Source organism: Podarcis cretensis (assembly GCF_951804945.1).
Source record: "Podarcis cretensis genome assembly, chromosome: 3".
In the NCBI taxonomy this organism is placed as follows: Eukaryota; Metazoa; Chordata; class Lepidosauria; order Squamata; family Lacertidae; genus Podarcis; species Podarcis cretensis.
The window spans coordinates 18,796,923-18,823,805 of NC_137172.1; the positions used below are offsets into that span (position 1 = coordinate 18,796,923).

At 43.2% G+C, this 26,883-nt stretch overlaps 1 protein-coding gene across 1 annotated transcript in view; it reads left to right on the forward strand.

Annotated features, from left to right (window-relative positions):
• The first annotated feature begins 464 nt into the window (after positions 1 to 464).
• Positions 465 to 26,883, forward strand: part of ZC3H6 (zinc finger CCCH-type containing 6) — a 30,077-nt gene continuing 3,658 nt past the window's right edge. Inside the window, exons 1-11 of the mRNA XM_079968498.1 lie at positions 465 to 1,231; positions 7,544 to 7,727; positions 8,471 to 8,593; positions 11,224 to 11,461; positions 12,912 to 13,024; positions 14,553 to 14,669; positions 21,155 to 21,266; positions 22,182 to 22,291; positions 23,687 to 23,940; positions 24,710 to 25,179; positions 26,227 to 26,469. Of these exons, the coding sequence (XP_079824624.1) occupies positions 1,140 to 1,231; positions 7,544 to 7,727; positions 8,471 to 8,593; positions 11,224 to 11,461; positions 12,912 to 13,024; positions 14,553 to 14,669; positions 21,155 to 21,266; positions 22,182 to 22,291; positions 23,687 to 23,940; positions 24,710 to 25,179; positions 26,227 to 26,469 (2,056 nt within the window). The 5' untranslated portion in view covers positions 465 to 1,139. The remainder of the gene's footprint in view (positions 1,232 to 7,543; positions 7,728 to 8,470; positions 8,594 to 11,223; positions 11,462 to 12,911; positions 13,025 to 14,552; positions 14,670 to 21,154; positions 21,267 to 22,181; positions 22,292 to 23,686; positions 23,941 to 24,709; positions 25,180 to 26,226; positions 26,470 to 26,883) is intronic.

Sequence of the window (26,883 nt, forward strand, 5' to 3'; positions counted from 1 at the left end):
CACGTATAGGATACACACAAACACAAACTGCCCCCCCCCCCGCTATCTCTGCGCTTAGGAAAGCAGGAGACGGCAGGAGAAGCGGACGCGCGCCCGTTTTATAAATAACAGGAGCGGTTGCGCGACGCGCACGCGCGCGCAAGAGAGAGGGGCTTTCCGCTCTTTTGCATTTCGAACGCGCCCTGGATAGGCAGCAAGCCCACCCAATGGACGCCTCCCCATCTACCCTCGCGGGCCAATGCTGAGAAGGGAAGCCCCCCCCCTTAAAGCTAGGCGATGACGACAGCGGCGGGGCTCAGCAGAGCGCGCGGCCAAGCCCTCGCCTCGATGGCAGGCGACCCGTGAGGCGCCAACAGAGAAGCTCCGCTGGCCCTTCCCCCTCCCCTCCCCTCCCCTTTCCCGCCGCCACCTCCTGCTCCTCCTCTGCTCGGCGCCATTTTGTGAGCGCGTCCCACCTCCTCCCCCCCCCCACCCGCTCCCCTCCCCACCATCCCGTTCCGCCGCGCGCCATTTCTCTTCCCACGCGCTCTCTTCCCCGTCTCGCTCTTTTCTCTGTGGCAAAGCGACCGGGCGCCATGTTTGTAAGGAAGACATAACCAGACCAGCCTCCTCCTCCTCCTTCTCCTCATCCTTTGCGGCCAACGGCACCTCTTCCCCGTCCCCTCCGCCCTCACCGACCGACCCACCACTCCCTCCTCTTCCTGTGGTGCGTTTGTGTTGCCTGTTGTTAACCCCCCCCTTTTTTTATTTTAATTTTATTTTTTGAAATTTGTGGCCAGCCTCTCCCGGCCCAGAGCGACCGTTAAAAGCGCCCTTTTTCTGGGGGCTGCGCGCGCGCGCGCGTGTGTGTTTGCGTGTGTCCCCGTGCCCACCCTTCCCGTCACTCAGTAAAAAACCGTGAGTGGAAATCTTCGCTGCTTCTTGCTGAGGTGGTGGGGGGGGACACCCCCACGCGGTCCTCCTCCGGCCGCCGCCGCCGCTTCTGCGTATATTTGTGTGTGTGTGTGTTGTGTGTGTGTGTGTGCCTAGTGTCTCCTCCTCCCTCCTCTTTCCTCTCCCAACGCCCCACCACGGGCAGCAGTGTCCTGCCTTCCTCCTCCTTCCTCCTCCTCCCTGCACACTCAGCCAGAGCCAGCACAATGGCCTTTGAAAGCCTGTTCTCCAAGCCCCCAAACCCAGTTCTTGACCAAAACATGCCCGACTCTGACAGGCAACATGCAGGGGACGAAAGGTCGAGTAACGTTCTTCTCTCTCTCTCTCTCTCTCTCTCGCTCTCTCTTTCTTTTTTCTTTCTCTCCGCTTCTCAATGGTGATAATAACTAAGAATGTGAGATGATGGTCGTGGTAATAATGATGATAATGATAATGATATTGTCTTAAATGTACCTAGGTGGGTTTGTTTTTTTTAATTTAAAATGTATGTAACATTGTACTGGGGAGGGGAGTCACCTTCAGCCTGAGGGAGGAGGGGGGTGTTCTTAATACAGGAACAAGGATGTCTTTTGAGGAGGGTTTTTTTTTTTTTTTGTCTCTTCAAGGTGCATTTTGCATGCATTCCCGCCCCTCACATTTCATTATCTTTTTTAAACAATCCCATCTTTTCATAAAATGCACTTTACATTGGGTGTCTGTATAATGTCACTGTTGTTCTTATCCTCCCGTATATCCCTTACTGCCATTTGAAATCAAAGAGTGTGTTTCTCTCCCATCCCCCCTTTATACATGGAGCTACATGTAAGTGTTTACACCTTACACATTTAACTGGATCTCTTTTTGTGCAGGTGAAGTTCTGTTGGATTTTATCTTTTCCCCCTTTCAATCCCTTTGAGCCAACACACCAGAGGGTTTTTTTTCCTGGTTGAGGTCTTGTGCCTTGCTCTGTTTTCTCCAGCCTCTTGTTTTCATAAGATCTGGCTCTTCTCAGTTGGTTAAAAAAAGGGGGAAGCTCTCTGAAATTACTGATCTGTCATTCACCAACATGTATTCAAATCTTGTTCCTTAGAACACGGTTTGTAATTGTATTCCCCATAACAGCAAGCCTACCCATGGTCCACATTCCCCAAAAACCATGTACAATACTGGTTTATCAAAGTGGTAAAAAAAAAACATAACATAACCCCTAATTCATGTAGTAGCATTGTAGGTTGTATACTGCTTTCATCTTTTATAAGCCAGGATACAGAGACAAAATGGCAATTAAAATGACTTGGACAGAGCTACAGTGAATCGGACTGGGCCTTGTATCTCAGATCTACATATCAGCAGTCCTTCATAGCTGTAGCAGTTTAAAATGTTCATGAAACAGTTTGTACTGCAAAGGATACTATCTGGTGCAGTATTGTTACTTTTAACATAGTCATAAATGCAGCATGAGTCGTCCAGCAAATATTAGTTAAAGGAAAGGCTTGCACATTACTGAATTATTAATAGACCTGGAGCTAATCATCCTAGGAGTTCTTAAGAGATATTACTCTTTTGAAAGGGGAACTAATAAGGGGAAATCAAAGATTACTACATCATGCAATGTGTTCTCATAGACATTTAAAAACAAAAAGTATGTCAGAAAAGCAGGTGACCCTCAAATCTATTGACTAGCAAATCTTCTGAGATACATTGGAATTGTACTAAGTAGTTTAAGCACAGCCAAAGCCTGTAAACTTGTATCGCTTTGCAGAAATTGCAGCTCCTAATGAACTAATTCCCCTGCTAGTCTGTCAAATCTCTGAATTTTTTATGTTTCTTTCTAACTCCCAATAATAAATTAGACCTTTTTATAGGTAGATAATTTTAATATTGGGATTCCCTGAATTGTTGTTGGAAAAACAAGAAACACAGGGGTTGTGATTCCTTGTTTTGCAACAGTAGCAGATACTCTTTCTGCAGAATCTCAGAAACAGTTTAGTTGCAAAACAAGAGGGAAAGTCTACATGGAGAAATTTAAAATACAATGGGAATCCTTAGTTCTTTCGTGCCATACTTTAAAGCAAATAGAGATAGGGCTGCTACTTTTGAATTGAAGATATATTTTGTTTTGTTTTGACATAAGACATCTGGGGCAAGGAACTCTGCAAATGTTTAGCAGATGTTTCCATCCTAGTCCTTGGAGGCCCAACTGCCCGTTTTACTGCCCCACTTATTGCGCTGAGTGTAACTTGCTATGTACAGCAGACAGAAAAGGAGGGTGTTTGAAATGTTGAGTGTTGGAGTCTTAGAATTTGTTAGAATAAATAATATATAGTTAAATGGGAACACTTGGTGCCTATGAACTTGTTATTGTACACCAGTAGTACTATTCTTAATCTATATCAGAGTTAAACCTTATAGTTTTCTCTTTTCAATATAACTTAACACAGCACTGTTGGACAGAATTAGATTCCACTGTATACAAGAGCCAGATCTCTTTCTGTTTATAGCTAGATTAATCTAATTTATAAGCATTGATCACATCAGTGGTAGCCAACATGGTGTCTTCTGAATGCTTTGGAATACAACTGCCATAATCCCTGATCATTGACCATGCTGGCTGGAGATAGTTGTTGTCCAAACATATAGAGAACACCATGATGAATACCCTTGCTTCACATTAAGTAAATACCAATAGAGCTGTTTTCTCATTTTGTGCTCTTAGATTCCCCCCCCCCCTTGCATTAATGAACACATTTTAACTGCATATTTAAAGGGTTATCTTTTTCATCTCACATTAAATTTTAACTTGAATATACTAGATTTGTAGATCTGTGGAGTTTAGTTAACAGGGAAGCAAGTAAATTCTTGCATCTCAGTTGCAAGAATGAAAACCATATTAAAAGCTCCCACTTCTAAACAGGTCAGTTTATAAAAAGAACAATTAGATAAATTTTGGAGAGGTTTTAAAAAAATCAAATCCTTTTTCTCAGAGTAAGAGTGTAAGGTTTACTGTTACTGGAGGATCAAAATATATCATGATGCTGTTCATGCTAAACTAGTTTGCCCTTCAGATATGTTTTAAAACTAAAGGTATGTACAGTGGTACCTTGGTTTACGAACTTAATCCGTTCTGAAAGTTCGTTCTTAAACCAAAGCGTTCTTAAACCAAGGTGTGCTTTCCCATAGCAGCAGGGGACTCAATTTACAAATGGAACACACGCAACAGGAAGCGAAACATGTTCTGCTTCCAAGGCAAAGTTCACAAACCAAAACACCTACTTCCAGGCTTGCAGCATTCTTAATCCAAGTTGGTCATAAATTAAGCTGTCCTTAAACCAAGCTACCACTGTATATGGCAAAAGTGCATATTTCAAATGCAGTTTCTGCATAACTAAGATGGTGGAATGTTAATAGTTACAAAATTACACCAACCCACATTCCTGAGACTAACTTTGATAAACATTTGATTACAGTGGTACCTTGGGTTACATACGCATCAGGTTACAGAAATAACCCAGAAATAGTACCTCGGGTTAAGAATTTTGCTTCAGGATGAGAACAGAAATTGCACTGTGGCGGCGTGGCAGCAGCGGGAAGCCCCATTAGCTAAAGTGGTGCTTCAGGTTAAGAACAGTTTCAGGTTAAGAATGGACCTTCGGAACAAATTAAGTACATAACCAGAGGTACTACTGTATTAAACTAAAGATATGTTTATGGCACATTGCATATATTAGTAGATGCCACACAAGTCATCTAATTTAAACCTTCAGTATTGAGACCACCCCTGGTATCCAAATGCTGTAACCTTCCAAAGGAGGAGACTTTCTGTTTTCTAATCAGTTCCTTAGCTACTTATCCTTGTGTGTATAGACCTTGTTTATGTCTAATACAATACACTGCCTTTGTTGAATTTAATTTTGTGTTTTTCACTGAGCACAAGATTACCAAGTTGTGTGTGTGTACTTAGATGATTTGGGGGGGGGGATCAGTGTTAAGGCATGCAATGTTGAGCAACTATGGTACATCTCTCAAGTAAAAGGTAGAGGGACCCCTGACCATTAGGTCTAGTCATGGCCGACTCTGGGGTTGCGGTGCTCATCTCGCTTTATTGGCCGAGGGAGGCGGCGTACAGCTTTCAGCAGCATGACTAAGCCGCTTCTGGCGAACCAGAGCAGTGCACGAAAATGCTGTTTACCTTCCTGCCGGAGCGGTAACTATTTATCTACTTGCACTTTGACGTGCTTTCAAACTGCTAGGTTGGCAGGAGCTGGGACAGAGCAACGGGAGCTCACCCCATCACGAGGCTTTGAACCGCCAACCTTCTGATCAGCAAGCCCTAGGCTCTGTGGTTTAACCCACAGCGTCACCTGCATCCCTACATCTCTCAAGTACTTTTTAACTATTTGCCATAGCTCTGGCAGTACAAGATGCCCAAAAGAATTGTTTCCCCAAGAGTTGTAGTTGGCTTTTGCAACATACCTAGTCAGTATTTCCCAATTGTTGAAATGTAGACAAAGATTTTTCAAGTAACATTTCATGAAAAAGCTGAACAATAGCAGCTTGAGGTGGTACTGTCCAGAAACAAATTAACCACTTCCACTGCTGTTTGAATAAACTTGATCAGAGGCCTTTGATACAGCGATAATTTAGTTCTCTCTACCCCAACCAATGTACTGAACAAATGGTTGCCTGTATGTCCTGTTATACTTAAAGTTGGTTGAGATTTCTCTGTTCATTATTTTTTTCTGGGCATATATGTAGTTGGTCTTTGTAGATTTTACCAGAGCCTGAAATAAATGCTTTGATTTCTTTTATCAATCATTGACAATTCTACCCAGAGGCAAATTGCAATCATGCTGTTATTCACTATGGCAGAGGAATCTCACCCTGTGCATGCTGTGAGGCATTCTGGTACATAAGAAGAGCCTCCTGCAGGGCCAGGCCAGTGGCCCACCCCACCCAGCCTCCTTAGCTTTCACAGTGTCCAGCCAGATGTCCCCATGGGCGACCCTAAGAGCAGGATCCGTGCACAAGGGTACTTTCTCCCTTCCTGTGGCTTCCAGCAACTGGGATTCATCCTATGCCCTTTTAAAATGCGGGGGGGGGGCCTTTTGGGGGGTGTTATTGGGCTGTTGTTTTTATTTTGATTATATACTGTAGTGGTTTTATATTCTGATTTTGTTCTGTAAACCGCCCTAAGACCTCCAGGTATAGGGCGGTATATAAATTCAGTTAATAATAATAATAATAAGCATACTCACATATACCTTAATCCAGGGTTAAATCCATCCCTCCTACACCTCACTGATCAGCAGCTGTTAACCTTAAGGTAGACATTAAAAATACCGTATTTTTCGCTCTATAAGACGCACCAGACCACAAGACGCACCTAGTTTTGGGAGGAGGAAAACAAGAAAAAAAAATATTCTGAATCTCAGAAGCCAGAACAGCAAGAGGGATCCCTGCGCAGTGAAAGCAGCAATCCCTCTTGCTGTTCTGACTTCTGGCATAGCTGCGCAGTCTCCATTCGCTCCATAAGACGCACACACATTTCCCCTTACTTTTTAGGAGGGAAAAAGTGAGTCTTATAGAGCAAAAAATATGGTAAATAAATTAAGAGATCATACTAAATTTGTGAGATTGTTTTGTTTTAGTTTTCCTTCAAACACAAGTAGCCTATTTTGAGAAGAGTTTAACTTCAGTACTTTAGAGAGCCTTCCTTTTTAACTGATGTCCTACACCACTTAACATAACATCACTGTTCTTGCATAGTTCATTATTTCTATATTACAAAGTGCATTTCAATTATGAAATTCATTTACACTTGCAATAACCCTGTAAAGTAAATTAACCAGAAAATAATTATTTGTGCAAGGCTAGAAGTACAGGACTTAGAAAATAGATTTCCATGCTCTGTATTAAGTGCAGTTAAATTATTCTTCCTAACAAATTGTATATGTTATTATTTTAAATTGTATATCGTATATTTTCACAACCAAACTAAATAACATTGCTGTCACATGTGATCAGTGTTATCATAGTAAATCAATACCAAACAGTGTTCCCATAAGAACCTGCCTGATAGTTAAGGTATGCAATAGAACCCTCTTTTCCAGGGGCCCTTCATAAGTGAGTCAGGATGAGGCCTCACTTCACTAGGCAAGTGAAGGAGGCATCTACACTAGCATCATTTAGTTCAGAACTACTATATTCACCTGGGCAATTAATTAATGTTTTTTAGTTGCTTTTTAATAGATTTAGCTGCTTTATTGGTTTTGTCAGCTTTTCGTGTCTTGGTTTATTTATTAATGTATTAATAGTTTTTAGGTTTATGTTTTTATGCATTTCATAGTGGTGAGCTTTGGGAACTTTAAAATCAAAAGTGTTTTTAGTATTCATTAAACTGCCTATAATTTTAAGGTAGTACACTGAAGCTATGTAATCCTTGCATGCTGCTGTTTCTTAAAATGCAAACAATACTAGATACTCCTAGTGTGTAAATGTTATGTAATTGTTGTGGTTGTTGAACAAATAAGCATGGGAGATGATTGTACTATTACTGTCAACTATACCCCCTTAAAAAATAATAATATTCTAATTCATATTGAATCTAAACTATTGTGACTTTATAAAACAGAGAGGATGGTGAACTCGAAGATGGTGAAATAGATGATGCTGGATTTGAAGAGGATAAGGAAGAACAAGATGCAAAGGTTGAAGATAAACAGAAAAATGAAAAAACCCACAGAAAATCCCGCAAGAAACGCAAAAAAGAAAAAGATAAGAAAAAATCAAAAAGAAGAAGACGAGATAAACACAAGGTTAGAATTATTAGTCAATATTCTTTGCAACTCTAGTAATTATTTTTCCTTTACTCAAAGTAGTGTTAAAATAAGTTAAGAAATATTGTTTAATTATTAAATTTGTATTCTGTTTGCCATGTCTAGAGTGGCAAACATTGAAAATATTCAAATAGTACAATTTAAATAGAATAAAAACATATTTAAAACACTAAAACAATTTTTAAAAATTTAAAAACATTCACATATCGTCACAGTTTTTAATTTCACAATTGCCATGACCATTATCTACAGTCATCAAATGTCTGAGTAAACAAAAATATTTTAAAGTTTCTCCTGAAAGTCAATAATGAGGGAGAAAGGCACACCTCTCCAGGGAGGGCACTCTGCAAATGGGAACCACTACCAGTAAAGCCCTGTAACAAGTGAGCACCAACTGGTTATGTACAGATTATAATGTGCCTACTAAATCATTATTTGCTGTGTCCAACATTCCTCATACCACATGTGTACTGGGAAGTGTGCCAAATAATGTATTGCAATGTTTGCCTGTTCTTGAGGCTCATGAGCTGCTCTAGTGCATACAGATAAAGTACAAGCTACCTTAATTATTATTGGCAATAAATTGGCCCTCATGGGGATTTGAATTGTATGCCACTTCCCCACAATCTCTTCCAATTGACTTTACTGTAGCATTTTAAATACAAATATATATATAGTTCATATGCCTGCATTATACAAATGAAATCATTCTTGTTTTTCAGCATAATTCCCCCTCTAGCAATGACAGTTCTGACTATAGCATTGATTCTGATGCCGAACGAACAGAAAGATCCCATAAGAAAGGATCTGGTTTCTACAGAGATTATGAGTCTTCATTCATTCAGGTACAGCTTCCAAAATGTTCATTCCATCCAAAGTTATATATCATGCTGATTTCCTGGCTTGTTACCAATTTTTGGTGATATGGGGGCAAGAGAGGGCAACAGTTTCCCCTGTTACTTGTTAGTAAAGTTTCCAGTCAGAATGAATCAATTTTTATCCTCCCTCTTTTCTGGCCGAGTATGAAAGCCTTCCATTTACTTCTCAATAGCTTCAAAAGTAATTTGTGTCACTTTGAGTTTTACTGGGGCCATGGGTTTCTTTTTTGCCTTTGCCATATTTATTCAAAGAAATGGAACCAGAGATTATTAAAGTAGCATATGTCTTTGCCTTGACTGCCATTGAGATTTTCATTGTAGGAGTTTTGTGCTGTGTTTCAGTATTCAAAGGATCAGTAACGGGCATTCCTTACAGGGGAGTAGTATCACTTTGTTCTCTGCTACAAAAGCTTCCTCTAGATTCATATGGAAAGAGAACATATGAGTGACTCTGTTGAAGTAAATCTCTCCCAGAAGTAAAAATGATCTCGCCCTATGAGGGCTCTTGCTCTCTATCCAAAACCTCCTTCCATTACAGTCATACCTCGGGTTGTGAACGCTGTGGGTTGTGCATTTCTGGGTTGTGGACCGCACCGAACCCGGAAGTACTGGAACGGGTTACTTCCGGGTTTTGGTGCATGTACAGAAGCGCAAAATGATGTCATGCGCAGAAGCGCTGAATAGCGTCACGTGCGTGCACAGACACAGCGCTGTGGGTTGCAATCGTGCCTCCTGCACAGATCACGTTCGCAACCCGAGGTATGACTGTATTTGAATAAAACAGGACTTTGTTGGGTTTTTCTTGGCTTCATGTCTTCCCGAATGAAGGAGCATATGGTTATCTTGACTAGTCTAACAGTTGCTCTGGGAGAAGATAAATGTCCATTCAGAACTGCAAACAATTTTATTACTGCTTGACTTATAAAACCAGTAGTAATTTCATACTATCTGGAGTTTATGGTAGCACAGCCTTATATGGAAATTTATTTATTTATTTGATTTTTTTTATTACAGACAAAACATTAAAACAATCAACACATTCCAAAGATCATGTAGAGAGAGACAATACATAAGTGAACTGTGCATCCTTATTCCACACTTCCAAAATAATATATCAAAAATTATTAAAATTAAAGGTGCTGGCAGAATGAAGCCTAACTTCAAAACATCATTTATATCACATGAAATGCTTTTGATATGGCTTGCAACCAATTCAAATTGAAAATTCATAAGGTGAAACCCAGAAAAAGGAGATAAATGTTCCAGACATAGAGCAGGGAACCAACTCCTATCAGCCCCAGCCAGTATAGGGAGTGGTGATCAAAGATGGCAGGATTTTAGTTTACCATATCTGTAGGGCCACAGGTTCCTCAACCCTGCAAAATTTGCTACTAGCATAGTGTTACTAATCATAAATTTATTCACAATGCTGGAAGTCATCAAATTGGATGTTCTACATCTAGAAAAGGGGTGGAACTGGCATAAGAATTGCTTCACTCTTACTGCCAGAAAATGTGTTGCAATATCTTCATGCTACAGAAAATAAGTAAGAATTTTTTCACTTGAATCTAGTAGTTCTCATTGGAGAAATAATTAACGCTTACTGTATTATCTGCTTATGTTTCAGCATGTTTTCATAAATTTCTCTGCAAGCAATGAGAACAGTTGATCTTGCGGAAAAAAACATTCCTTTGTGCTCCAATTACTCTACTAAAATTGAATACAAAAAATATTAATTTGCATAATTTTGACTTATGGCAGAATTTCACTTTTGCGGGGAGCTGAGTTTGTGTTGACTTGGCACACACTTAATTGTGTGTGTGTCCTTTTTTGGCAGGGTAATCTTGATTCTGCCCATGCATCTGTGGTGTTTGTTACAACTTGAACTCTAATGCATGAGAAAATGATGTCCTTAGAATGGTTTTTTATTTATTATTGCTCATTGCAACAGAATGATACAAATAACTTGTTCAATAAAGTCATGTGTCTTTTGCCACAAAATGAACTATTTATAGAATAACACCTGTAAAAAGAGTGTGTGAGCTGCTGCGGGGGAGGAGAAGCTGTTAATTCTGCTTCTCCTTTCATCAATCTCCACCATTTGCATATACACACTTGGCTTAGCAAATTGGTAGTGCCAAAGTCTCTGCTAAAAACAGTTATTTCTACTTTGGCCACTCTTGTGTGAAATACAGACAGATTTGGAAGAAATAGAAACTTAGTGAACCAATTATATTATCCACCCACTTCACCAGGGAGTCTTTCAGGATCAGTATTTGTTGCTCTCCCTGGAACAATGGTTTGAGGGGAGAGAAAGCTCTACTACAGTTTGGAGACACAACACCCATAGCCAAGTGAACAGATCTGTGTTCATCCCATCAACTTCCATCTATCTATGGATAATCAAGCACTATAGGCATCTTTGCACTGTTTTCAGTTTGCAACTGCACTACACATTTAATGACTTGCAAATAACAACCCTAATTCGGGATAGAAAAATACACATGAACACCAATAAAATGTTATGTTTTCTTTGTAGAGAAAATAGGAGAGGTCATATCCTAATGGTTTTCTAATTATCATTCTCTTTTGTCCAGCATGGGCATATTTCAGGAAAATACACCCCTTCACAGAAGTCACAGCATACTAAAAAATCAAAAAACAAAGATTATGATAATTACAGTGATGATTTTGTCTACAATGAGGATGAAAAAGAGGATTTTGCTGATCAATTAAAACAGTATAGACAAGCTAAAGAAACTTCAAATGCTGATTTAGATGCTCCAATTTCAAAAGAATCTATGAAAAAGCAAGGAATGAAAGGGATTCAGAAAGGTAAGGCATTGGTCTAATGCTAATAATAATAATAATAATAATAATAATAATAAAATTTATTTATATCCCGCCCTCCCCAGCCGAAGCCGGACTCAGGGCGGCTGACAACAATAAAACAGTACAAAAGTACAGCACAAACAACACTCTAAAATCATTCATTATAAAATTAATTAAATTCAAGCCACTGGCCACCATTGGGCCAGAGCTCCGCGAAGATTGCCAAGGGAGGGAGTCAGGCTGTGCCCTGGCCAAAGGCCTGGCGGAACAGCTCTGTCTTGCAGGCCCTGCGGAAAGATGTCAAATCCCGCAGGGCCCTAGTCTCTTGTGACAGAGTGTTCCACCAGGTCGGAGCCACAGCCGAAAAAGCCCTGGCTCTAGTTGAGGCCAGCCTAACTTCTCTGTGGCCTGGGACCTTCAAGATGTTTTTATTTGAAGACCGTAAGTTTCTCTGTGGGGCATACCAGGAGAGGCGGTCCCGTAGGTACGAGGGTCCTAGGCCGTATAGGGCTTTAAAGGTTAAAACCAGCACCTTAAACCTGATCCTGTACTCCACCGGGAGCCAGTGCAGCTGGTATAGCACCGGGTGAATGTGATCTGGCAGCGAAGACCCCGTAAGGAGTCTCGCTGCGGCATTCTGCACCCGCTGGAGTTTCTGGGTCAGTCTCAAGGGCAGCCCCACGTAGAGCGAGTTACAATAATCCAGTCTGGAGGTGACCGTCGCGTGGATCACAGTGGCTAGGTCAGGGCGAGAGACGTAAGGAGCCAACTCCTTAGCTTGGCGGAGATGGAAAAATGCTGCCTTTGTTATAGCTGCAATCTGCCCCTCCATGGAAAGGGAGGTGTCGAAGATTACACCCAAACTCTTAACGGACGGTGCTGGCACTAATTGCACCCCCGCAAGAGATGGGAGTTGCCCCCCCAATCCCATATCGTCCCGTCCCAGCCACAGGACCTCTGGCTTCAAAGGATTTAGCTTCAACCGGCTCCCACGTAACCATCCAGCCACAGCTTCCAAACATCTGGTCAGTGTGTCTGGGGCCGAGTCAGGATGGCCATCCATCAACAGATAGAGTTGGGTGTCATCGGCATACTGATGGCAACCCAGCCCAAAACTCCAGCCAAAACTGCTAGCTTAGTTTGTGTTAGAAACCCACCTATGCATAATTACAGCATTTACAGTGAAATTGTGTTCAGAACAAGCATTTTCCATTGAATGGCCTGGAATGAAACTTTTGGGGGCCAAGTTGCAAATTCACTGTTTTGGAAGCTAGAGTTAAAATGCTATTTTATAATTTTAGAAATGACCTTTAAAAACACTATAGTTCTTACCTGGCATGTATTCTTTACGTGACCTCTTCACTCTGCAGAAAAGTACAGGTGGTATGTATGTACATTCTTCTTTCAGGTCAGAATCTTTGTGCTGAAATGCGTTGGATGTTCTTGTTTTTAGGTGCTACACAGACAAGCAATAGTTATGGTATTGGCCGAGGGCGTGGCATGCAGAAGAAATTGAAACGCAAAGACCGTGGAAGGGGAAGAGGGATAAATAAAGGCCCTGAAGAGGTACGTGGAATGGAAGTGGGTTAAGTTACGTTGAAACTTGGGATTTCTGTTTAGTTTGCTGTGGATAATTCAGAATACCGTATTTACTTGAATCTAATGCTCCTTTTTTTTTGCTAAATTACGTTGCAAAAATTAAGGTGCACATTAGATTCAATGGCACATTTACATTCGCCAGCAAATAGTTTTTTTGGTTTCAAGGTTTTGAAAACTAGGTGCGCATTAGATTCGATGGTGCATTAGACTCAAATAAATACAGTATTTAATTTAGAATAAGCAGCCCTTCAGTTATTACTACTCTGTTTTATAGCTGTCAACTTTTCCCTTTTCTTGTGAGGAATCCTATTCGGAATAAGGGAATCTCTCTTTAAAAAAGGGAAATGTTGACATCTATGCTCTGCATCATGTAGCTTCAGTATTGCAGCCTGAGGACACATGCACTATGAAATGAACTTCTGGTAATGCTAAGCTGGAGGAAGGCGTAGTAACAATTTTGCAGTTTGGAAAAATAATGTGACTAAGATAAATATTAGTAGTTGGCAGGTAGCAACATTGGCAAAATTAAAATGATACAGAGAACTAGGGCTAGTGAAGTCAGTAATAGTAAAATGTGTACAGCTTGGGGAAAGAGTGAATGAATTGTCAGTCATAGAATCATAGAGTTGGAAGAGACCACAAGGGCCATCGAGTCCAACCACCTGCCAAGCAGGAAACACCATCAGAGCACTCCTGACATATGGTTGTCAAGCCTCAGCTTAAAGACCTCCAAAGAAGGAGACTCCACCACACTCCTTGGCAGCAAATTCCACTGTCGAACAGCTCTTACTGTCAGGAAGTTCTTCCTAATGTTTAGGTGGAATCTTCTTTCTTGTAGTTTGGATCCATTGCTCCGTGTCCGCTTCTCTGGAGCAGCAGAAAACAACCTTTCTCCCCCCTCTATGTGACATCCTTTTATATATTTGAACATGGCTATCATATCACCCCTTAACCTCCTCTTCTCCAGGCTAAACACCCCAGCTCCCTTAGCCGTTCCTCATAAGGCATCGTTTCCAGGCCTTTGACCATTTTGGTTGCCCTCCTCTGGGCACGTTCCAGTTTGTCAGTGTCCTTCTTGAACTGTGGTGCCCAGAACTGGACACAGTACTCCAGGTGAGGTCTGACCAGAGCAGAATACAGTGGCACTATTACTTCCCTTGATCTAGATGCTATACTCCTATTGATGCAGCCCAGAATTGCATTGGCTTTTTTAGCTGCCGCGTCAGTCCCATCACCTTCCATCACCACCACTAAAGACAAAGAATGACATGTTCTTCACAGCTTTGTTTCCTCATAAGCAAAACGTCTATGCCTGACACTATGCCTAGCATTTACCATAACCAGAATGTCAGTGACCATATCTGTTTGTTTGGCCCTTTGCTTTTTGAGAAGCTTGACTAAATCATTTTAGTTTATCATTTTGAGTACTGTAACTTTGGATATTCAGTGACACTTGAGGTAACGATGCATTAAAACAGGATGCTTGTTTTTACAGGAAATAAAGCCTGTTAAGAAATGGCCAACTATGAGTCAGGCATTCATAAATCAGCATACTGTGGAACACAAAGGAAAACAAATCTGTAAATATTTCCTAGAGGCACGATGCATTAAGGTGAATATATAATTGTACTCTTTCTAGAAAGGGTAGGTGGAATGTGTGGTTTTTATTCCAGTTTGCTCAACACATTTATCAGCCCCCACCCCAACTGTTAAGTATTTTTAAAGTACTAAAAATATATTTAAATTTAAAATATGGGTGTATTTTGTTCAGTCATTTTATTTTTTGTGCAGGCTTTTATATTTAATGTTGAAAGTGTGTAATATTTAAATGGCAGCCATGATCTTTTATTGAAATAGAAAAGCTTGATTGTACAGTATATAGTATATCTTCTAGTGAGCTATGTAAATTATTGCACAGAGTTGCATCACTGTGAACAGAGCAGCTTAAACAGTCAGTTGTATGAGAAAATTCAAAAACTATCAGTGCATTCTGGCAGGCAAGTGTGATAGGGCTTTTCCAGTGGTTTCACTTGTTTTTAGAAATGACCTCCCCAAGAACTGCATTCGGCTCCCTCCTTGATTTCTTTAAAAGAAGCCCTAAATATTTTTCTTTTCCAATCAGCTTTTGGTTAATTTAGGGTGGCTAGCATGCTGTGCTGGGAGTGAGAGGTCTAGCCGTGCTATTTTCACCTGCTGCTTGTTTTTGTTTGTTTTTTAATTTAAGATCAATATTTTATTGATCTTAATTGTTTAGGTAGCTGTGTTGTTTTATTATTTTGCTTTGGTTTTCTACTGTAAGCCGCTGTCAGGGAACTGCCATCGGAAGGACAGGTGGTGAGAAGGCTTCAGGAGAATAGGAGAGACAATTCTTCAGCAGAAGAGGGAACCAGTAGGGGGAGTGCGGGAGCTCCAAAGGAAAGGGAGTCGGAGGGGAGGCTCTGGGATACTTCCAGTGAGAGCAGTGAGGAGGTATCAGAACAGCCTTTAAGGACCCCCACCCCCCGCCGGAAACTGTCACGCAGGGAATCCAGGAGGCGCATGTCCGTGAAACAGCTTTTATGTTGGAAACGTTTCCGCAAACGCCCACTGTCAGATTCTACCAGCGACTGACGGAGCCATGCTGAAGGGCTCCGCTCAAGGCAGGGTTTCACTACACTGAGTGAGCTCTGAGGGATCCAGCTTCAACGCACAAGCAGCTCATTATCCCACCACAGCAATCTGACAGTCCCTGAAAGCAGCTTGTGCAAAGAGAGGCATCATGAGCAACCCAGCCGGAGCCGGAGATGGGGGAGCAGCTGCAGCCGGTCCTAGCCTGGAAGAAAGGTACAGGATGTTGGAGGTACAGTTAGCTCTGCAAACGGCGAGGCTGGAGGAGAGGAGGGCTCATGATGCAGAAAAGGGGAAAGCCGCCCAGCTCTCGAGGAAAGTGCCAGGACTGGTGCAGAAGTTTGGGGGTGATCCCAGGAATTATCAAGCCTTCAGGACAGAGATGCAATATGCCCTCAATCTGCAGTTTGATGATTTTCCTGATGAGGATTCGAGGGTTGCTTATGTGATTGGGCATCTCGAAGGCGGGGCCAAAGATTGGGTGAGGCCACTAATGGCAGCCAATAATGAAGCCCTAAGGGACACAAGGAAGTTTTTTCGCGCCATGGATCTGATGTTTTCCAGCGAGATTGAGCAGGGAGTGGCGCGCAGGCAGTTAATGGCGTGTAAACAAGGGAACCGATCTGTCCGTGAGTACTGGACTGAGTTCACCATGTTGATCCATAAATTAGGATGGGATTTGTCAGCGGAACCGATACAAATGCTGTTCGAAGAAGGACTATCTTCGGCAGTGAAAGACGAACTTTCCCGGGGGCCCAGGGCGGAGTCTATGGACCATCTGACTAAATCAGCGCTGGCCATAGGATCACGCCAGGAGGCCAGAGCCTTGGAGAAGCGGGAAGGGAAAGGGGAGCGTTGGAGGGATTTCCGCATTCCAGAGATGCCAGAGCAGCCTTCTCTGCCAGCAGAGCCGATGGAAATCGGAACAGCGCGCGCGCGCGCAATTTCAAACCCCAGTGAAGGGTGGAAGAAGGAGGGAAAAGGCGCCAAGAAATGTTTTCTCTGCCAACAGCCAGGTCATTTTGCCAGAGTTTGTCCGCAAAGAAAGGAATGGCAAGGAATGGCGGGAGCTGTTGGGGAGGAGGGAGAAGGAGCTAAGGAGCAAGTAAAAGCCAACGCCTGGCTGCCACCGACGGGGCACAGCAGCCAGGCCAAGGAACAGTAAATGTGCCCACGCCAGAACCCCCAAGACCAGCTCTTGTAATAGAGGTATTGCTGGAGCTGGCAAACGGACACCCACTAAAAGTGAAGGCGCTATTAGACTCAGGCAGCTCCTGCAACTTTATGAGTAAGGAGTTTGCAGCCGCCCATCAGATACAGACCATTCCTTTAAAAAATCCCCTGCAGGTGACCACGATTGATGGGAGGGCGCTGTTGGGGGGAGAAGTAGACCAGCAGACTGTCCCCATGACAATGAGGGTGGCAAGACACACGGAACGGATAGCGTTTAATATAGCCACGTTGGGAGGAGCGCCCATCATTTTGGGGATGAGTTGGCTAGCGCTGCATGATCCGCTTGTGGGATGGCATCAGAGAGTGGTTTCCTTTGGGTCAGCACATTGTATGGGACACTGCACAGAAAAAGGGGGCCAAGTAGGCACTCAGGCCACCTTAGCAAAGATAGAAGCAATGGATCAAGGTAGGGTACCACGACAATATGCAGATTTTGCCGACGTCTTCAGCGAAAGGGAAGCAGATAAACTACCCCCGCACAGACCCTTTGACTGCCAAATCAACTTACTTCCAGGAGCGCAATTGCCAGTGGGCAAGGTGTATGCAATGTCTGACAGAGAGATGCAGGAGCTAAGGGAGTTTATTGACAAAAACCTCAAGCGTGGGTTCATCAGGGAGTCACGAGCGGTGGGGGGTAGCCCAGTGTTCTTTGTAGACAAAAAAAACTCGGACAAACCGAGATTAATTGTGGATTTCAGGGCCCTAAACGCAGTGTCCGAACCCGTGACCTTCCCTATGCCCAGAATCGATGACATTCTGACCCGGGTGAGAAAAGGGAAGATTTTTACCAAGCTGGACCTGAGGGGGGCGTATAACCTGATACGTATGAGAAAGGGAGATGAGTGGAAAACCACTATGTTCACCCCCTTGGGGGCATTTGAGTACTGCGTTATGCCTTTCGGCCTCCAGGCGGGTTCAGCAGTATTTCAATCATTCATGAATCACGTACTAGGACCATTGCTGTACAAGAACTGCGCTGCGTTCTTGGACGATGTACTGGTGTACTCAGAGGATGAAGAGCAGCATGTGCGAGATGTACGAGAAGTACTGAGCAAACTGCAAGAAAACCAGCTGTGGGTGAAACTGGAGAAGTGTCAGTTTCACACCAGGGAGGTGGAATTCCTTGGGTACCGGTTGTCGGACAAGGGGCTGGCCATGGATCCTAGCAAGGTGCAAGCGGTGCTGGAATGGAGGCCACCGAAAACTAAGAAAGATGTGCAGAGGTTTTTGGGGTTCGGAAACTTCTATCGGAAGTTCATCAAGAACTTCGCCCATTTAACAGCCCCCATCACGGATTGTCTCAGCAGTAAGAAGAAATTTGTCTGGACGGAAGAAGCGCAGCGAGCTTTCGAAAGTTTAAAGAGGGCGTTTGCTTCGGAAGAACAACTCTTACACGTGGATCTGCAGCAGCCGATGAGGGTGGAAACCGACGCGTCTGACAGAGCGGTGGGCGCCGTGCTCCTGCAGCCAGGAGCGAATACGTCGGAATGGAGGCCGTGTGCCTTCTTCTCGAGGAAATTGAACAAGTCTGAGAGGAATTATACAGTGTACGACAGAGAATTACTCGCTGTCCACGAAGCGTTCAAGAGATGGAGACACCTGTTGATTGGGGCGCAACACAAGGTTCAAGTGCGGACAGACCACAAAAATCTAGAATACTGGAGAACAGCCCGAGTATTGAACCAGAGACAAGTAAGATGGGCGCAAGAGTTCTCCAAGTTCAATTTTGAAATTCGCTACGTGCCAGGGGCTGAGAATGTCAGGGCGGACGCTCTCTCCAGAAAACCAGAGTACTTGGAGGGGGAAGGAGGGGCGGAAGAAAGACATATCATCTCAGAGGACCACTGGGTTTGTGGGGCGGCATTGGTGGGGCAAAGAGAACTGGTAGAGGGTATTGAAAACGATGAATATGCCCAAGAGAAACTTAGGGAACTCAGGGAGACAGGTGAGAACGCAGGGGGGTTTGAGGAAAAGAACGGAAAACTATATTACAAAGGGGCGCTCTACATACCAGGTGGGGAACTAAGAGGGCGGGTGCTTAAACAGTTGCATGACAGCCCCACGGCGGGGCACTTCGGGCAGCACAAGACCATGTGGTTGGTTACCAGGGAGTTTTGGTGGCCCAAGGTGCGGGAAGACGTGCGGGAGTATGTCAGGGGATGCGACAGGTGCCAAAGAGCAAAGGGAGAGAGGTTGGCGCCAGCAGGGTTATTAGAACCCTTACCCACCCCAGAAAGGCCATGGGAGATGGTATCCATAGACTTCATGACCGATCTACCGAGATCCAAAGGGAAAACCGCGGTCATGGTGGTGGTAGATCTACTAACTAAGATGTGCCACTTTATAGCTTGTTCACATGCAGTGACAGCGGAAGAAACCGCAAGGTTGTTTGTGGAGCACATTTTTAGGTTGCATGGCGCCCCCTTGAGGGTTTTGAGCGACAGAGGAAAACAATTTACTTCTAGGTTCTGGAGGAAACTAATGAGCATGTTGCATGTGGAGGTAAGTTTTTCCACCGCCAGGCACCCAGAAACAAATGGGCAAGCAGAAAGGGCAAACGGGGTTTTGCAACAATATCTGAGGTGTTATGTAAAGGACAGAGAAACTGATTGGGTAGACTGGTTACCTCTGGCAGAATTTGCCTACAACAACGCGGAGAACGTGTCCACAGGGATGAGTCCCTTTCTAGCCAATTATGGGTGTCATCCTCGGGCGTTTCCAGGAGAGGGCGGGGGAAGGTGGAGTGTACCTGCAGCGGAAAATTTTGTTGAAGAGATGGAAGCGATCCACCGTCAGCTCCAACTCAACTTAGAGAAAGCCAAGGAAGAATATAAGAAGCAAGCAGACAGAAATAGGAGGGAAGGCGAAACCATAAGGGTGGGTAACCGGGTGTGGCTATCCACCCAAGGACTGCCGTTCAAGGGAGGGTGTAAGAAATTGAGACCCAAACGGTTGGGACCCTTTGAGGTCATACAGCAGGTCAACCCAGTAGCATTCAAACTCCGATTGCCCAGTCACATGAAATTGCACCCAGTATTTCACAGGTCATTACTGTCGCCATACAGAGAGGGATGTGAGTGGGGGGAACATGAGAGGGAGGTCACCCGGACACCCGTCATAGAAGAGAGAGAACGCAACATGGATGTGGCAGGGATCATTGATTCCAGGTGGAAGGGGAATCAGGTGGAATACTTGGTAGAATGGGAGGGGGAGGAAGAGTCAGAAAACACAGGGGTACCGGCAGAGGAAGTCAAAGACGAGATTTTAATAGAAACGTTTCATCGGCGTTTCCCAAGGAAACCACAACCAGTGGCAAGGTTTAGGAGGGAACACTTCGGGACTACAGATGAGGAAGGGGAGTTTGAAGGGTTCCCAGAGTCGGGAGTGGAGGTGGAAACAGATTCCGACGAAGGAGAGGAAGAGGGGGAAAGAGGCGGAAGGCCGTGGTTAGAAGTGTTTGAATCCTCGGAGGATGAGGGGAGTTCCTTCCAGGGATTTCCGTCCTCGCCGCCAGTAAGAGAAGAGGCGGGAGGGGGTGAAGGGGGCCCTGGGGGGGAGGTGGATGTCAGGGAACTGCCATCGGAAGGACAGGTGGTGAGAAGGCTTCAGGAGAATAGGAGAGACAATTCTTCAGCAGAAGAGGGAACCAGTAGGGGGAGTGCGGGAGCTCCAAAGGAAAGGGAGTCGGAGGGGAGGCTCTGGGATACTTCCAGTGAGAACAGTGAGGAGGTATCAGAACAGCCTTTAAGGACCCCCACCCCCCGCCGGAAACTGTCACGCAGGGAATCCAGGAGGCGCATGTCCGTGAAACAGCTTTTATGTTGGAAACGTTTCCGCAAACGCCCACTGTCAGATTCTACCAGCGACTGACGGAGCCATGCTGAAGGGCTCCGCTCAAGGCAGGGTTTCACTACACTGAGTGAGCTCTGAGGGATCCAGCTTCAACGCACAAGCAGCTCATTATCCCACCACAGCCGCTTTGGGAAAGGTCTATGGCCCTGAAAAGTATTATAGAAATGACTGAAATAAATACAATTCTGAACAACTGCCATCTGTTTAGTGTCAGTGCAGGTATAGTTTCATGTTCTGCTTTTTTAATGATTGGTTTGCCTTACAAACAACTTCCTCCAACACCACTGGTGGGGGGGGGAAGCAGCGAACTATGTTTGATCAAACTTTCTCATACTATCATTGAAAATTCAACTTGAAATACAATAATTCCACATTTGGAGCTAATAACCTCTTTTATCTACACAGGGAGACCAGTGTAAATTTGATCATGATGCAGAAATAGAGAAGAAAAAGGAAATCTGCAAGTTTTATATACAGGGTTATTGTTCCAAAGGAGAGAACTGCATTTACATGCATAATATCCTTTTACAAATAATATTCCTAAGATATTTTGTTTAAGAGTGTGTGTGTGTGTGTGTGTGTGTGTGTGTGTGTGTGTATTCATATACATATGAATATGATCTGAAATATATAATGTAAATGATATTTTCAAAGTGATAAATGATGGGAGTTCATAGTCTTTGATATGTCACAGTAAGCGTTATACTTAATATATTGTTTATACTTTGTTGTTAAAACATCAAAAATGCAGTGCTTACAATTAAAGAGCAGGAGTCCAAAATTTTGACTCTGCTTACAAGTCATGCCTATTATTTGTGTTGCCCACTAATTTTTCCCTTTCCTTGCTCCTGTACTCTGTTCAAAAGCCACACAGGATGGGAGAGAAACTATTTCTCCTTTCCTCTTTGGGGGGGGGGGTGGAGGATCTAGGGAGAAAGGAGAGACGATTTGTCTTCTACAAGTTGGACTTTTGCAGAAAGCTTCAGCAGCAACCTGCTGCCACTTCCACCACCTCCTACAAAAGCCTAATAGAAAGGGAAAGAGACTACTCCATTTTTCCTCAACAAAATGGGCAAGAAAGAAGAGGGTCAATTCTCTCTTCCTGTTGGGTTTTTTCTGGAAGCAGCAATGAGGTACTGCCAGAGCTGTTTGCAAAAGCCTAACTTCATGAGAGAAGCTACATCTCTTTACCCCCATGGAGGACAGGAGAGAAAAGGCTTCCACAAGCAGCAATTTTGCCAAATGGGAAAGAGGTGTTTTCTGCTGGTAAGCAGGTGAGTAAATTTATAGAAGGCAGAAAATCTGAATCCAAAACATTAGCTGAGCATGATCCATCCAGTTCCATTAACAGTCATGAGGAGTTCCCTTTAGGGAGCCCAATAAGCCCACTCTCAAAGTGTTATACTTGTTAGAATCCTTAATACAGGCTCACATGAGTTCCCTTGCAAGTTCTATCATACAGGAGCTAAGTGCTACCACGGTGACAAGTGCAAGTTTTCTCATGATCCACTAACTAAAGAGTCGAAAGAACTCCTTGATAAGGTGAGTAATACTCCTTTGTATCAACAGAATACACCACATCATACTTTAATATGAAACTGATATTTCAAAAAAGCCGTTTTTCAAAACTAAGAAAAGTCTGTGGTGACCCAGTTTCAAATTGATTTTCCAAGGAGTCCAGTCATGTTTATCGATATTTCAGTTGCACATGATGTACAGTGTCATCTGTCAACATAGTATATTTTCATGTAGAAAAAGCTATTCTAGGCTTCATAGATTTTACCAGCATCTCATGATGAAGACAAACATCATATAAAAAGGGAGCTTACAGCAGGATCCTTAGCTGAAGAGTGAACCTGGCGCCCCTCAGCTTTGCAAGGCTTGCACATCACAAATGTGCATGCCATTAAACTAAATGCCATCTTAGCATTCAATCTTGCTCCTCCTTTGTTTCACCATCAGTTTATTTTTTATAGCACTGCTTACGCATTTATGCATTACCCATTTGTTTTCACCCTCCACTTAAAATTTTTTTTGGGGGGGGATAAATGGCAAAGCTCCAGAAATTTTGGGAGAAGTTTCTTGTGGACTTCATGGGTAGCAGCTAGTTAGCAAAGCGGACAGTCAGTTTCTGGCAGGACTGGATTTTTTCCCCTTAGTGGTAGAACCCCAAAGAGGAAAAGCATGTTTGGTCGGAGCATTTTTATGTTAGCCCCACTGAAGTAAAAATGTTACATCTGATTTAAACTTTCTGCTTTCTTTTAACCCATTATCACCTTTTCCCTTTAGTTTTCCTCTTCAGGTATTATTCTTTGAATCTCCTAACTGCTCATACTGGTGTAGTGTAGTCTTACAGAAATTGGAAGGTGCACATCACTGCACACTATCCATGAAATCATAGGATCCAAGGGTTCTGGGATGGGCTTGTTGTCTATTGACAGTGTTAGAAAAGATTCTCCCCAAAGTCAACATTTAATTTCTTAGTCATGGTCTAGTTGAAACTAGCTGAAATAGTTGTTGCTATTGAGGGAGAAACCAATATCCAGTTCAGTTCAGTTCAGCGTACCAAAGAGATGAACATTCATAGCAGTGAGCAGACAAGAAGCCAAAAGTTTGGATGGTGGACTGTGCTCTGATTGATCTAAATGCTAGAACATAATGTTCTGAAAACTTGGTTAGGTCTTTATAGGTAGCTTTTTTTAGGAGCTGCACTTCAAAATGGTGTTTGAGATTAATTGGGGTATAATATCTGAGTTATTTTAATCTTGTTTGAATTCCATGGATGCTTTGACTTTTCTATTTCAAAGATTTGTAACCTATCCTGATCCTTCAGGATCAGATCAGATAGAATCCCAGCTAGGGAGTTGTATAGCAGCAACCAGAATATTATGCAACAGAAACTTTTATAACTCCGAGTATAATTTGTGTATGTTTTAGGTACTGAATACTGAAGAGGAGCCACAAAACGATGATGAAAAGGAAGTGGAGGAACTTCGGAAACGAGGCATAGTTCCTCTTCCTAAGCCTCCTCCAGGAGTTGGGCTTTTGCCAACCCCACCAGAGCCGTATTCATTTACTGAGGAAGATGCAGAAAACTTTCAGGATCCCTCTGGTGAATTCAAGAAAATCCCATCTCTCTTTGAGATAGTTGTGAAGCCTACTGTGGATTTAGCCCACAAGATTGGGAAAACGTAGGTATTAGAAGTATAAAAGTTGTGCATGGTTTTAATGAGGCAATAAGGAAGTTTAGGAAAATGATGGCATTATAGTAATCTTACAGGACTGGTTAAAAAGAGAAAGAGAGAGTTACAAGCACAATGACCCTAGAATATAACAGTGGTGGCAGGCATAGTTTGCCACTCTCAGCTGAAGTGGCAAGTAGTTTCACACATACCGGTAGAAGGCTGCATTAAGTTTTTTAGGAGAAAGGAGCTAAAACTGTATTTATAACCTTGCTTAGATCTAGTATGTCTGATTGAAATAACACCTTAGTGAAAAATTTGTGTAATTATTGCCTACCTATTTTGATCTAAAATTTGGCCTATATTTAAAAACTAATTGCATATTGTTAGCATCCTTATCAGAAAAATGAAAACTACTGGTTGTCCAGTCAGTCTCATTTAAAATATATGTATTGAGGAATGTCTCAAATCTCGCTTGTTTGTATTTCATATGTTTACCTTTTATAAGAAGAACTCCTTATAAGGAGAACAGTTGCTTTTCATATTTTTATTAGGCACTTAAGTATTTGAAGACTTCAGTCATAAACAGTTCACCTGTTTATGGTCTGGTGAAAAAAACAAACCGAATGGTAGTGTTCCCTTCTAAGAGAAAGCAAACTAATTTTGACAAAATAGAGCATGTAGCCATTTTCAGACTCTTGACCACTATGCTCCTCATAACTTGCTTATAGTTTATGCTTATATAAAAGTGGTATTGACCTAACTTTCTGTCTTGCAGTCCACCAGCATTCTATAACAGCACATCACCGCCAGGACCAGAGTTTGAAGGAAATGATCCACATATGTATAATACGGAATCGAGCCCAGGACATAATGGACCAACAGGGCTCCCAGGTTCTCCTGGGCATCCTTGCATAGGTCTAGGAGGGCCGCAGAGTCCGCCTTTGCAGCCAGTTCCTCCGGGTTACCTAGGACCACAAGGTCAAGCCGGTGGTCCAATGCATGGACAGCAGGGTGGGCCACCTTTGACGCCACCTGGTTCATCATATGGCTGTGCAGTTGCTCAAGAACATATGGCAAACATGCCCAGAGACAATCATTGCCTACCTGGTCCACCATATCAGCAAATCCCCGGTGAACGGCTGCCAAATACTTGTTACGAGTCCCTTCAGAATCCAGCCAATTTCTATGATAATTACTATTCGCATCAGGCTATACATAACTTTCAGACAACCAATAACACTGGTGGTAAGTTTTAATGTATAAATTTTATGTCCTTAGTTAGAACTAAAGAATTGTGTTTCGTGAGAATTGGAGCTGTATTGTAACTCAAAATCACCTAGTCTTGGGCCCTTCTCATTCAAGATTTATAAAAGTATTCCCAAAATACTCATTATGGGGGGTGCATGTGTGTGTAGGGCGGGAGAACACAGACTTTTGAAAGTGCAGTATGCTTCTGTATACTCTGCACACACCCTCTTCTTGAATTCTTGTATGGGGGACTCGGGACACCCTAGATCAGATGTGAAAGATAAATTATGCCTTCCCACCCTCCAGGATGCTTCTAACTTTTCCCCATAAGCAACTACTCAGTGCACGGGTCTCCAGTAGTCTACATCTCTTTGCCTGACAATCTTCCCCCTGGCCTTTCCTAAGTGCTTGAGGTGCCTTCTAGCGGCAGCATCTAAAACAAATAAGCATTCTGGCCATACCTAGAGGGACACATGGTGGCTTGGATGCTACTTCATAGGGAAGGGCCAGTGGAATGGTGCTGCTTGGGTGCTGCTACTTAAAGACATGCTGAGCACCACTGACCAACCCTCTTCTCCCTCCCACTCTGGGCTTTCCTGCTCTAGAGCAGATAAGAGCAGTTTGGGATAGAGGTTGATGATGTGTCCACACAGCTCCCAAGGGACACCCCTGCCCCTGACTTCCTCCCAGCTTTGGAACTAGGGAGGTGGCAAGAACACCACACAACTAGCAGTCCCTGCCCACCTTGCAGCTTAAGCATTGGGAGGAAGGCTTGGTAACTCCATACTTGCTAGAGGGCATTTGCACGCTCTGCTGCGTTGAGGATGGTGAGAGGAACTGATGAAGCCCGTTTGCATGTGAGAAAGTGAACCTGTCCTCTGCCCCCTAGAATTAAGCCTCTTATATGTACAGCCCCACCCCTTCATGTGCCGCCTTGATGGCTTTTATAGAGATCTCATCAAATAGTACTTAACATTTCTTTGCAATTTCTGTTTAACTTATGTTGAGGATAAATACTAATTGTTTGTAATACTGTCAATGTAGATGGTGCGTGGCAAGGAGAATTTGCAGATCAACCGCCTCACCACATGTCTTCAGATTCACACAACAGTGGCAATGAGTACGAGTCAGACTGTGCTACAGCAGCAGGCCACAGTTCAGCTATTAATGTACCAGATTTTCTTCCTGCAATGCAGAAAGCCCTTTTTGTAAGGCTTAGTCAAAAACAACAAGACGATGGAGAGCAAATGAGCAATCAGTGTCAGAGATCACTGAGTAGAGAAGAAGGTATTGTCACATTCTGCACTTTTAAAATAACGTGTTGTAACATAGTTGTGTGCATTTGCTGTTTCCAAATGTTAGTGAAGAGTTTAGTTTACTTCTACTGGTGTTTATTTTCCTTGCAACTTTTACTAAAGTTGCTTTCACACATTGAAGAATCCAGTTTGATCCAAGGAAGGGGTACTGGGGCTGATTCCATTATGGAGATGAGTCAGTTTATCCACCCACCTGCAAAACTCACAGTAACAGAGTTGCTTCTTCTTCATCATCATCATCATTATCATCATCATCATAATTTTATTATTTATACCCTACCCATCTGGCTGCCTTTCCCCAGCCACTCTGGGCTGCTTACAACATATTGTAGGCCCTCTGCAGAAGGAGGCGTCTGTATTCTGCAAAACCTATAACTGCTAAATG